At 37.6% G+C, this 14,309-nt stretch overlaps 1 protein-coding gene across 6 annotated transcripts in view; it reads right to left on the bottom strand.

The window, feature by feature from the left end:
- Positions 1–14,309, bottom strand: part of CFAP99 (cilia and flagella associated protein 99) — a 54,536-nt gene that overhangs the window by 31,901 nt on the left and 8,326 nt on the right. For all 6 annotated transcript variants that reach the window (XR_003530800.1, XM_027662664.1, XM_027662668.1 and 3 more), the window contains 2 exons: positions 8,023–8,167; positions 5,928–6,022 (listed from right to left, as the gene is read on the bottom strand). Coding sequence is in view for 5 of the 6 variants with exons in the window: in XM_027662664.1 (XP_027518465.1) it covers positions 5,928–6,022; positions 8,023–8,167 (240 nt within the window). In the remaining variant the exon portion in view is untranslated. The remainder of the gene's footprint in view (positions 1–5,927; positions 6,023–8,022; positions 8,168–14,309) is intronic.

The following is a 14,309-nucleotide window of genomic DNA, read 5'->3' as shown; positions in this document are numbered from 1 at the left end:
AATGCTGCAGGACTAGAAGAATATTACCCCCTTGGATTCCCATTCTTGCCTAGAAACTACTGCTTCTCCCCAAAACTGCAGATGCTGGCTTATCAGCACACCACCCAAAAAAAGATCTTTCATCCCTAAAAGCATGACTATAAACTAAGTGTTGAATCGTCAAGAAGTTGGGTTTTTTGGTGCTGCCAGATTCCATGGAGTTTGCAAAGCATATGGTAAGGAATGCATTTCATCCCATCGGTCTTTGTCCAAGTCATTCATCGTCCTTATGGAGGATCTTCCTCTGTAGCACTTGCATATTGGATTAAATTTGTCCCCTAACATAGTAATTTGTACTTATGCAATGTATAACTAAAATGTTAGAAGTCTAGACAGAGTTCATACCCTCCACCAGAACAGAAGCACTTTATAGACACTATTTCTACCAGTGTAGTGGTTTGAACCTTGTTTTCCCCCAGAGGCTGAAAAAGTGGTAACCCCCAGGGGTGGAGACCCCTGGAAGTTTTGAAGTTCTGCCCAATTAGCGCTCCTGCAGAAATGTAAACATATCACAAGCACCGGAAGAGAAGGGGTTGTAGTTTGGTGAGTAGAAGAAGTAGCCATGTTGTAGGAGCTCACGAGGAAAGGGGCCCGGAGCCCCTTTGGGGCCTCTGGCCCCCCCCAGCCCCAGTTGGGAGCTACAGAGACAGAGCAGAAGCGGTGGCAGTGTCCAGAGACTCTGGATAAGAGCCAGGACAGATAAGAACTGAACCGGAGGAAGCAGCAGAAGAGAGAGCCCGCAGCAGAACTTCAGAGTTCTGGGGTAGGAACTGTACCAAACCCCCAAACTCCTTGAAACCTCCTGGAAGGAGGAAGATGATGGACTCTTGCTTGAAAGAGCCTTGGAGTGCTACAGCACTTGCAGAGAGGAGCTGAGAAGCTCAAAGGCGTCCTGAAGCTGGACCGGGACGGAGAAGGAATGCGGGGGGGGGGTTGACCTTGGCCCCCCTCGCTGCTGCTGCTAAGCTAGCAGCCTTGAGACAGAGCACAGAGCTCTGCAAAGGGGAATTTGAATCCCCTGAGGAAAGGGACTGCCACGAAGACCCCTGAGCTTCGTGGTATGACGTGGTGACGCGAGCTTGTCCCTGCTACGCAGTCCACGGAAGAGAAAGACCCTCGTTTTGGAGACGACGGGCCAAGGGGGTTGGAGACCCCCTTGTGTGTATTGAACAGAGATCCAGCTACAACAATCCAGTTACTGCTGCATGCATGAGATGAGGAGAACCTGCTGCCTTAGAAGATGCTGCTGCCCTGAGAGACTGGAAAGGATCTGTCGTTCTTTCCCTCCTGGACTTTTATTTGGAGGGGAGAGGAGATCTGATCCATTGTAAATACTATATGTCATGGTAGAGATAGTTGTGATCGTGTGTATAATGTGTTATAGTATTTATTTGTACAGTCATTGTAATATATTCCCTTTCCCCCATTATGAGTCTGGTTGTGTTTTGTCTGGAAAAAAACCCATCTCACATTAGGTTGAGATGTGGGAGGGGGGATGGAGCTAGGGAATTGGATTTTGGGGCTATCTCAAACCATGACAACCAGTCATTGTAACAAAATTTCACATCCAGTTATCCCAGCAGTTATGTGCGATTACAGACCCAGTGAACAGGTCCCCTGCCCCAGAACTCTTCCCACCTTATGGAAGGCCCTGACTACACACAAAGTTTATAAGAACCATGGTTTTAAACCCATCTAAACAAGTGTATAACAGGAATGAATTGATCATGAGCTGATACACTTAAAATGAAGCAGACCCTGAGATTTGAAGCTGGTTTCAAATTTCTAGGTATTCAAAGAGCTCACAGAAGAAGCTGATGTAGGAATGCTGCAGGTGGTAATTTGTAAATCCTCCAGTTTTCTTTCACTAACTTCCACTAAGTTAGACTCCTCCTGTTCTGTTTCCCCCTCAGTATTCCTCTTTATAACTAGCCCACCCTAAGAAGCTTCATTCAATTTTCTACTTCAGTGGCATGTGAGACTACGCCTCTGAATTGTTGTTTCGGCTCTCCCTGACTCTCTGCCTCCTAAATATGTGCTGTAACTATCTTTTACAAAGTACAACTCAACTGCCACTTCAAGATGAAGAGATGAAACAATAAAAAAAGCTCACAGTGATTTCTATCTGTTGTATTTAACAGCTGGCTGTTACCTCTTTGAGGCCTCCTACTGCAACACCAGTCCTGTACTGGTTATTAACATTTTTCCCTGTATTAAGACAAATGCATAATCATGTGATTGGCACATCTATGATGTACTCCTGAGGTACAGAGAATGGTTACCTGTGTAATTAGATATCAATACTGTGATGTATATTTTTGTACTGTTTTAGTCACAGTCCCCAAAGCAATGCTACAATAAGTATATGCCACAATATGCATCATACTAGAGAATACTTGGAATGCAGCCCTGGAATGGTCATCGAGGCACTGCAGGGATTGCAAATGGCAATGCAGGATGACTGGACATCCTTTCTGACCAGAGTGTGTCTGAACCAAAAGTCCACAGTCTTAGTTTTGATAATCCCTATCACAGATGGCAAATGTTGGCAGAATAAGAGCCATGAAGCCATAGCACTTTTTTTTTTTTTTTTAACAACAGAAACTTCTGTGTTTTGTGAACTGAATTGCTAGAACAAATCCCTTATATTTCTATTTGGTCTTTGGCCATATGTGACACAGGTGGCAAATCAAGTATCAGTGGCCGTTGCTTTTATAGCAGCAAAATGGGGCATCTCAGATTTCTGTTTGGATTCTCTCAGCATCTGTCTCTTGAGAGAAGCCACTGGACAGTCATTTTGGTAACAGCATTATTCTGCTTGCTCTTCTATCTTGAATGTTCCAAAAGTTTCACTACTCACAGAGCATGGTAACCAAGTTTCATTTCTCTTTTAGAAGTGGTGGAATTACACCACAGGGAATTATGAAATGAACTGTACCCATTTTTACTACTTTAATGTACTCTGGCTGTAGTAGGACAATTGTGTATAATTAAAGACTGGTTTTAATGCATTTTTCAGGTGGGCTGAATTAATACCTTGCTTTTGAGAATTTGAACATACCCTGCTAATATTCTTAATGCATTTTTACACAGTGGGATTGTACAGATTTCTGAAAAACAAATAAAAGGTGGGAAGTTTCCTCATTTGGTAATATCTTTACCTCCATGTAAGCATTTGCAGAGCTGAAATGCTTATATTCACAATATATGCTTTTGACTCTTGATTTAAGGAAGTAACTGCAAGAAACAGCAGGTTCTGTTTCTCTATATAGATCAGCCACTACCAGAGAACACTATTACTGACCCAACCAGGGCTGGTTTTACCTCCCATACTCCATAAGGCTGATCTTGTCCTACTATTCCTACCTCATCATAATAGCTATTACAATGCCCAATTCTTATAGTGATATTCCTTTGAAGATCTCAGAAGTTCATTACAACAGCTGCTAGAAGCAATTAGAACATGAAATAGAACATAACAGGTTCTTAAATGCTAGAAAGAAAACACTATGTATTTTGCATATTTTACAAGGCTATTAAGAAATTATAAAACTATTTTCAGCTTCATATTGAATTTTTATTTCAATAGCATATTTTCTCTAATACACAAATCCTTAAATTCTAAAATAAATATAGAACAACAACATGTATGAGTAATAGAACACAAAAATAGGCTTGAGCTAGCAATGCATGGCTACTTTCTTAGAAGGATAATCACACTGAAGTTAGAAAAATGGGGTTTATCCTATGGTTCTGTAATTATACAACCATAAAGAATTTTTGCATGTATTTTTAATGTTACAAAATAAGAGCTTGTGATTTTCTGTTCAAGCAGATGAACATGTGTAAGTGAGGCAGCATTACTATTCTGTCTGGATATTCTGCCCAAATGAACAAATTTGAACTTGAACAGGGAACCACTGTGACTTTGAGTTGAATGGATTTCGTCACACAGTCTTGTAAGAGAAAGGTCTTAAATCTCACACAGTTGATCACATTCACCTGAAGACTACTCCTTTGAGTAAGGTTCATCTGTGTGATTAAGAAAATTCCATTCAGCCTGTGACGCGCTGAATTTATTTTTTAATTACAGTAAATCTATCCTAGGTAGGTATATGTGAAAATTTTTTTAGTATCTTAACTGAACGCAGACAAAATAGTCATCAGGCAAAATCTACAGGTCAGTATCCTGAAGGAGAATCCCAGATTTCTGATAACTTTTGTTGCTAAGGCTGCAGATCTGCCTTCTGCTGTTTTTGTCTCTGTTGCTGGGGGGACCAAATGCTGCTTCTAAATCCTCTGCTGCAGGTGCATTAATATCATCTACCATCACTTTGGAGACAAAGAACCTCTTCTAATGCAAGAGAAGAAAAACTAGGTACCATGGTGATGAAGATCTGATAAGATACTTAAGTAAAGTTACATCTAAAGGGAGAAAAAGCAGGTGCATACCATTGGAAAACGCAGCACTTTCCTATCAGAAGAGTTATTCCAGACAAGGAAAGAGAAATTATCTAAACTGGAACACCAGGGCACTGATGCTTAAGCCATATAAAGCTAGGTGAATGGAATCAAGAAGGGATAACTGGCAGAAGTGGGAAAATTGTGTTGCTAGCTGAACGAGCTCAAGATGCATCCAATCCAGTGGCTCGTGTCTAAGATGTTTACCAAAGAAGGGGCTGGGAGAGCATTTTAGACAGAGTGATTTGTCTGTCTACCAGATTATGATAATTCTTCCAGCCACTTCTCTGTTCTTTCTGATAGTTAATGAAATATATATTTTTTGTCTCTGAATGGAATTAATAAAAGACCATTCCACACTAAGTCCATCTAAAACCAGACAACCTAACCTGCTCTCTCCCTACATACTGCAAAGCAGCTGTACTCATTAAAGAGACACTGGCATCCACATGAACATTCAGAGTAATCACTACAAGGATAAACCTTAGCCTTTTGACTATTAATTACTAAAATTTGCCTGTCTCTTTAATTCCATATTTGTTATTCAAACAGCGTGTTCAGACTATGCTCTGAAACATCTGGATGATCAAAGGTTACAGATGCTGCGTCACCAGTAATTTAATTTTTAGCCCATTTTCCTGGGAAAACAGGGCTTATGAGAAAGCATTGCTATTCAGTTTTATCCTTCTGCCCCTCTTTACAACATAGCTTTTAGAATAATTAGCACTTTCAACCATTTTGAAAGAGAAGCAGAAGATATTTATATTGCTACAGATTTCATGAAAATTAGCAAACAAATAGTGGAGTGAACCCCAAATTGGTGACTCCAGAGAAGGAAAGGCAGGCAGAACTTTGTTGTCCCGCTTTCTATTTGGCAGCAGTTTTGACAATTGCATGCTGTACTGGGGCAATTGGTACATTAATAGCTCCAAGTAAGCCGTTGTTTTTTGGAAAGGAGAAAAAGTGATGGAAGCACAATAGGCTTGACAGTGAAAGTGGTAGTGGCTTGTTCAGGGGGAAAAAGAACACTAAGCAGCAGGAACTGCAGGTTTCAATTCAGATTCATTGTGTATGGAAAAAACTTCTGCCTACAATCAAGGAAGGAATGTGAGCAGAGGCAAGAGTAAGTGTGCAAGTTGGAGGGACAATTGCAAATCACATGAAGTGTAAATCATGTGATTATTCCACCTTCTCAGGTTATATAAAGTATATTTTAAATTGATCTTTGACTGAATATGAGAATCACCCCATAAGTATAGAAATTTAAGGCATTTGTGATAACAAAATACTAATTAAATTTCTGAATTTTAACAGCAAATAACACTAATTTCTCAATTTAAGTTATTCTCAAAGTTGAGAAAAGTCATCTGATTACTCAAACACAATGAAGAGATAATTATTTCTTTAAATGTTTTGTATTTCATTACCTTTTGCATTTTTGCAGTGTCCAAGGACTTCACAATTCTGCTGAAGTGCTGAAGACCAAGCTCTTCTAGTTGAAAAGTAGCCAGATAACAGATAACTATCAAAAGATACATACATTTAAAATGCAGCAGACAATTCTAATAAACCTATACTCAGCATACTCTGGGATTTAGACTGTCACTTTAATTTTAACAGTTTTGATAGTGATTTTTTCAACATACTCTATTTTTAATGTTTTCAGAGAGGATGGCTCTTATTATTCTGTTCCAAATTCACAGTTTATTATACATAACAACATTATACATAACAAAAATTTTAAACATAAAATTTCATATTTATTGTACTGTTTTTCCCAAGTGACCACTTTGCCTAAAATGTTGTAATCTTTGTTTTTGTTCTTGGAAATAAAATCAGGTTTTTAAATTGGGAAATTCCAAACCTCATTCTTGCACCCCTCTCTGACAAGTACACAGTTTGATGATCTTTGAGTTCTTTTCCAACCTAAATGATTTATGATTCTGTTCTATGATACAGAAAGAGGCACAGTCAGTACTGTGAAATTTTTGCAGACCTGTAAAGTTCATGGGCTTCTGAATCAGCCTGCATTTGTTCACTCAGGCTTCACTTGCACTGCAGTGTTTGAGCTGCCACCAAACAGTAATGGTAAAACCAGTAAATTCTGACCAATGTGCTGCAGCCAGCCGAGTGTATTGTCAGGCTTCAATCTCATGTGCTTTAGTATAGCAACATATTTAAGCAGTCTTAGCAGAATATACATTTATCTCCTACAAGCTTTATTAAATTCAAATCTGCTCACACATAGCAACAGCCTTTATAAGCAGCTTTGATCATTTAAGTGTCAATGCAGCTTGGCAAAGGGAGTCACAAGCAGCTTAAAAAAATGTAAGCCAATGACCTTAAACTCTCAAGTTGTTGATAAAGGAAAATTTTCTGGGGCCTCCCCTCTGCCTATGATTAATGGAGGCTTTTGAGTGGACCAGTCCTGATAATCCAATTATAGCAACACTCAGCTTAAAGATATAATTTATGTGCCCCAGACAATGAAAAACATGGCCCTGGGGAAATGGAGACAATGAAGCATTACTATTTAGAATAAACTCAATACAATAATAATTTTTTCCTTGACTGTTTAGGTTTCCTTCTGTTTGTTATTTGATTTAGATTTCTGTACTTTTCCAGATTGTGACAGAAGCAACCAGAATTGCCATAAAAAATTTGTAGCTTTTAAAACATAAAATGTAGATATATCTATATGTTTACTGTATTTTTCAACCACTTTGAATTGACTTTCCAATATACCCACAAAGCATCTGAACATATCTGACTTAGAGAACCAATGCCGGTGTGATTTGTGATTCCAGCTTATTTAGGGACTTAATAAATCAACTTCAGAATGTGTGTATTAAATCCTTAACATAAAAATATTTTTTAAATTAAATTTTAATGCACTTCCCAATGTCTGAAATAACTTCGGGAGTAGTAACTACCCTAATTAACTAGCTCATAGTATCAGATGTAGCTGTATTGGAACTGATTTTAACCAAGTAACTAACACAAGGAAAACAGTTTACTTCACTCATGGAGACAGACAGAAGTCTGTTTATGTCATTGTGACAGTCAGTAATGAAGATGCCCATGTATGGACAGAAACAATCCTATCTGCCTATGGTGAGATGTGCTGTTCCTCAGCAGACAGAGCTTTGTTACAGAGTTTTGTGTCTGAATGGCAGAAGTAACAGGTTGCATAGAAGAGAATAAAGGGAAATCAGTGAAGAACATTTTTTAAAGGGATGGTTAAATGTCTAAGATGCTTCTTCCAGCCAGTGATGCTTTTTCCACCTGCATCTTACCTCACTTTCTTAGGTAAAATTCCAGTTAACACCTGTAAGAGTCCAGACTAAATAACAATTTCAAGTTTTAGACTTTACATTGTAAGGACATTGGAAAATGTCTTGTATTTCATACTGCACTAGGCACAATGCTCCGAATGTAATATATAACTAAGATCTGCTCTAGTAAAATGGTATTTTTTAAAGATTTGTGATAAACACACTTGGTGTTGTAAAAACAACTCACCTATGTAGAGATTACGCTCAGGAATCAGGCAGTATCTCCCATCCTCAGCATAAAAGGCATTGACTACAACATCCAATAAGGATTTATATTCTATGCATCCTGCTAGTGTATCCAATACAAATTTTTCTTCTGTCATCTTAAGAGTCTATAGATATACAAAATTAATAATGATTAATGTATTCTGGAAAGAAAATGTTTGTTGTGTACAAAAAGTACAATCATTTTGAAGTAAGTTGAAAACAGGAATAACGAACAGCCGTGCCCTTGGTAGGGCTGATGCTCTTCTAATGCTGTCAAATATGGGCAGTCCCAGCAAACTAATGGCCCTTGTTAAGGAAAATGTAACCTTCCCCAGTGTTAAACGTTCAGTTTATCTGCTGACATACACACTGAGTTAAAGCCCTTGACGTGTGAATGTCAGCAGTTAATGCAAGAAAATCTGAAGTCTCTGAGCTATGAGCAATGGTTAACTTAGGCAACTGTATGAGAAAGTTTCAGCAAGAGTTTGGTTTTCCCACAGGAAACCTCTCCTTTGTTGGTGAAGTCTGAGCTACTTAGGGAGACTAAATTCACGGGAGAAGCTGAACAGGGATTATGGACAAGACTCTTAATTGTTCCTGAAACCTAAGTTTGGAGAATATGACCAATTTAAACAACCTGTGAGTGCCAGGATTCTTTTTAATGCAGACTGTTTCTTATCCAGCTATGCTCTAGGTCTCTTATAATATTCATGCAATACCACAAGAGAATAGGAGAATCAGATGCTCACTGAATGCCTTCTGCATCCTACCATGTAATCCCTTTAAAAAGTTTGAATGCTCCTGAACTTTACAAAGAGTTTCAGCCATAATAAATAACCTATGGAATACCTGTTACTGTATGAGATAAACTTCTAGTATGAACCACCTTTAAACAGTGCAATAAAATCTGAGGCCCAGAACAGTTTATTACATGAATTGAAAAAGGACAGCCATGCAATGACAAAATGACAAACAATAATGATCCTTTGATTTAAGGAGGTTAGACAAGAAGTCAAGAAGAAAGCTAAGTGCCTCTTCTGAAAACACATAGTCCACGTTTGATATAAGATCTCTCCCACAGCTCTGAAATGTGGGAACAACTGAACTGCAATAATATATCAGATGAGAGGTTCACCTTGCCTAGGAGGCTCTCTGCTACCCTCTTGATCGCTTTATTTCCCTAATATGATTCATTTTTAGTTTAAGGGTGGATGGAACTATGTGAGTTTTCTGATGTATGACACTATACAGGGCTTTGAGACCGAGCAGTTACCAGGCAAAACTTTAAAGTTACAGTTCTAATATTTAAATGTAAAAAATAATGGAGAAGTACTCAAAGTGTTATTTTCTCAGGTTGTCCTTCAGAGCAAGCATAAGTTTTTTCACTACTCCTGCTCAAAAGCCAGGTTTCATTCCTTCCAATTTGTGCATATCACCAGAAAAAAAACCAGAGGAAAGAGACTGAATGCATCTGAAAATTTTCCAAAACCAAAAAAAACCACTGATGGGAAGCATGGACTCCATCTTGCTAAGCACTGAGAATTCTTGTGAGGCACAAGTCCATTCCAAATAAACCTTTTATGGATGAAGATTTATGGAAGTTCTTTCACAAAACTAACAAAGAAAATCCAGAAGTCTAAGCCCCCACTAAATGATCAAATATATATATCCCAAATTTGATATGAGATATTGAAGAATTCACCACAAAAGGCAAAAGCAAACCTAAATAACTGAACTGGAAAAGTGAGAGAGGATGCACTTCCAGTAAAAGCAGGATTGTGACATTTTTAATCTAAAATAATTGGTCTCCTTGAGCAAATGCTCTTGTTCATGAACAGATCAATCTGCAGAAAACAGCAGATCTGGTAATAAACAGAAAGTCCATATTAAAACTGGTCAAGCTCATTGGAAACAAGCCCAAATAGAAACTCTCACAATTATCTCTGCTAGAAAGCTAGAATTTAAATTGTTTTCAAGATCTTTGTTAGATTAGAATCTTTGCATTTGCCTTCTGTGTACTTTGATATGTCATACATGTATAAAGTGCTACAGCAAACCTGCACTTTTCAAAGGGACTTTGGAGAAATGGCCAAAAGTAGATAAACAGATGATACCACCAGTGCCCAAATCATATCTCCCATACAGTAGAGACTGCAGCATAAAAATACAATGGCATATTCACATTTATTCTACTTTTACTGCTCTGAGTTGACAAATCAGTCACAAGCTAACTGTTAGAATAAACACAGAAGTGCTTACTCTTGCTTACTCCTTGAGCAAGAAAGTACATAACCACTACATGGCCTCAAGCCAAGCAACAAGGTGACAGGAAAGGCAGCCTGGAGACAGCTCTGCCCCAGAACATCAGTACTGATTGGTAATACTGTCGACCACAGGGCAAAAAGTCTTACCATGAAATATAATCAGTCAAATATGCTTTCAACCACAAAAGGTACTGAATGTTCTGTTCCTACATGTAAAAACTGAGAATAGTTAAGCAGCCTGCAGCTGTGTCATCTGAGGAAGTGATCTCATCAAAACTCATAATCAACTAAACAAGACTGGGAAGGAGGAGTACTTGGATAGGAAATCTCAAAGGTGAGCCAGTTGTTGGTTAAGCCCTGTGGATCACCTAGTGAGTCAAAAACTGAGCCAATGCTTTAAACCAGTTGGGATACTCTTTGCATAGAAAGTGCATTGTGTCCTCTACAAATTTCTTCAGGGATATTTAGAATTTATCTGTATATCTAAAATAATAATTGCTTTGGGAAAGGAATATGTTGGGTAGGTGTAATTTCTGGCACTAATTCCTAAATGTATTCTTTCTGTGTGGCTTTATGCTGCTCTTTATGTTGGTGAGATGTATTTCAGAGTGGGACAAATGATCCTGAAACAGTACAATATGATAGATTGTATGTTTATAGCACCTTTTGCATGAGGTTTTCAAAACACTTTACTAACATTAATTGCATTTTATGAGATTCCTTTTGGTTACTATTACTCTCTAAATGCAGGAACTATGGCATGGAGCAGTAAGAGATTTGCCCCAGGCAGCACTAAGTCATTGGTGCCAGCAAGAATAAATAAATGCTAATTTGTGAGCCTTTGATCTGTCCATCAGAGCAACTTCTTACCTTTTCAGGTATACTTTAACTCACATATTTCTCTGAATCAACCAGCAGTTAGCTGTGTTTGCAAGTATGTGTGAGCCCTTCAGCATGAGGAAGGCCAGATAATTTACAGGTCAAAGTAACACATGCAGCAATCATCTTCTGGTGCACTTAATATTGAAAATATTCAAAGACAAAACACATCTTTAATAGATACAAATATCTGACTGTGTTTTCTCTATGGCATTGAATTTAATCTTTTTCTGATTAATAAGTGTTTAAGTTGTAAAAAAAAAAAAAAGATTCTGCCTGAAATTATCGTTCAGGATAATGGGAAAAAGATGTGATTGTCTAATTATGTGCTGATTGGTGTTATCTCCCCCTTTTGAGAAATCCCTAATGCCCTTAGCCTGCTGCCATGGATATATTTTCCCTGCTCTCTGACACATACCTGTAGCTGTGAACACCTCAAGTTTCCTCAAGGAGAGAAGAGACTGCGTAAGAAGGCTTGTGTACACAACCAACTTCCAACATGGGTTAGTACAAGAAATAGCACAAATTAAATGGAAAAGTATCTGCAAAATGAAAGCTTTGCCACCGTGGTTGTATCATAATAAGGCTGGTTAGAAAAGGATGGGTGAGGAGAGAAAGAAAAGTTCTTGCTTCTGGAGAGAAAGAGAGAAAGAAACATCAGTCATGCTCTCCAAGACTTCTAAGGCTAAGGATACAGTCTGAGTTGAAACAAACATTTTAGAAAGAAGACAATATTTGATGAAAAGATAAAATAGCTTTCACCTCCTGAGAGAACCACGTAATAGTATGTAGTGAACCTCTCTACTTCTAGGCAGAATATGCACATTTTGCAGATACAGTCTGATCAGTTTATACTGCTTCAGATATCAGAAGATTCAGATATCAGATATCCTCTCCAAGTGTCTAATCAAAATGCTTTGGAAAAGAAAAAAATATTCCTATTGACTTCACTGGGTTTTGAATCACTCACCAGTCTTCTTTCCATCTGAAGTCAGTAAAAATGCTTCCAATAATTTCAAAGGGGGAAAAAACTCCTTGGATCTTAGAATATAACTAGGATCCTGCTTCTACTATTCAGAGTAGAATTTTCATCTTCAGGAGACAATACTGACCAGTGCTGTACCAAGAGGTACCGTTAACATTATTTTCCCCTGTAGTTAATATTAAATCCCATGAGCAGAGCACTGCAGAAAACTCAGATTCCATCCTTGCCTTAGGAAGATCCTAATCTGCATTTATGTCAGTAACTAATAATACAAATTATACTTGTATAATTTAGTAGGATTTTTTTTCACCACATCTATCATTCTTGCCTTACATTATCTTCATATTTAAAACTAAATCTATGACTTTTGACATTTGGGGATTTTACTCACAGTTGAGTAAAATCAGTTGAGTGGGCATGTGTGAGACACAGCTGAACCAGCACAAATGAGAACTATGAAGAGTTGTGCCAAATTACACCATGTTCTTGTGAAATGAAAAGCTTATAAACAGGCTCATCTTGCTATCAACATGGGAGGGATAAAGGAGCAAAACAGTGAATTTGGGGTGGCAGTTTTGATTTTACAGAACTAAGCTTTTCAGCAGCTGAGATGTAGAAAGGTCAATGTGATGGCTCTGATCCTGCAACTCTAATTGAAGCAAATAAGTCCACTGCAAATAGAGTGAGTTATTTGCATAGAGAAAGGCACAAACATTGCATGGTAACTCCCGTGTTAAATCTGTCTCCTGTTATTGTAACAAAAGCTTGATTCTAACAGTCACGTGGAAGAACAATACCTGGGATGCTTCAGTTAGGTACGAAACTTAATCTTCTTTCAAAATCAACAGATGCAGTCCATTTCTATAAACACTCTAATGAAACAATATCTTTATGTACAACATATACTGGATGAAACATCACTCTGGATATGGATCATTTTTTATAGATTTAATTGAAGAATGCTTAATAAAAAGATAGGGGTTTAGTACACAAGAATGGAGATATTATCTGGAGGGCATCAGTCTGATAAAAGGAGTATTAAAATGCATTTAGGATGATAAACAAGAAGTAATCTGGCTATTCAAATGAAGAACAACAGAAACAGAGATGTAAATTTGAATGTGAACACCAATAATTTAAGGATCTGAGATAGACTTAGGAATTATTTTAAGTGAAATGTGTTATTCAGGATAATTCAAATTGAATTCTGTTTTAATAGCAAAAACATTTAACTGGACTTATTAGTTTTTAGGAGGTTTGAGGGAATAACATGATTCTTCATGATTGAAGGTGAGGGCTTGTTTGTTGCAACTAGGAATCATCCATCATGTTGCTAATGAACCTATGTTCTTATTGAAAATATTTGCAGTGAAAAACAAGTCCAATATTATGTTATAAACATCATAAATTACAATACAGCAAACACAAAGATGGTAAATAACTGGATTACAACTTAAAGTGTAGTTTTCTTCCTGGAAGAAAATCAAGTCTGATCGTTCACTGAGAACAACAAACAGAAATTCTTTTGATGATATAAAGTTCACATATAGCAGAAATAAAATGTATGGAGTTTAACACAAAATCGCCACTAGACTGATTTTGATCATAATGCTCTAATTAGAGGAAACTGTGTTATTCATCTTACTCTATTCAATAATTACAAATCCTTCCATATTTCATTTGTTTTTCTCTAAAAACAGGAGGCTAATAATCAGTGAGTTTTCCTACCTAATTCCACTTTTATGTAGAAGCCTGAACTAGGAATTGGAAGATAGGAACTGAGATTGGAACATGTCTTTCTTGCTTGCTTTCTGAGTGGCGTTGCAGAGATAATGTTCTCCCTTGACACATTGGTTTTAAACACTATTAACTACCTGCCACTCAGCAATTCTTTTATACATTTCCATCATACTAAAAGAACATTTTATCTTTAGACGTACAGTGGTTCAGACTGACCTGAACTACTGCCAGAGTAATGGTTTACCGCTCTTTAAAATTCACTTTCTGTTCCTTTAGCACTGATTTTCTGATTTCCTATTTGTATATTGAATCACTGGGTGGTGGCAAAGAGCAATGAGTGAAGAAGAAAAACGTATCCCAACAGTTATTTGATATGGTGTCTGCTTGATCTACCTCACT

Source organism: Corapipo altera, unplaced genomic scaffold (genome assembly GCF_003945725.1).
Source record: "Corapipo altera isolate COAL_440 unplaced genomic scaffold, ASM394572v1 95, whole genome shotgun sequence".
NCBI classification, from domain to species: Eukaryota; Metazoa; Chordata; class Aves; order Passeriformes; family Pipridae; genus Corapipo; species Corapipo altera.
This window is presented reverse-complemented; position numbering and strand designations above follow the sequence as displayed.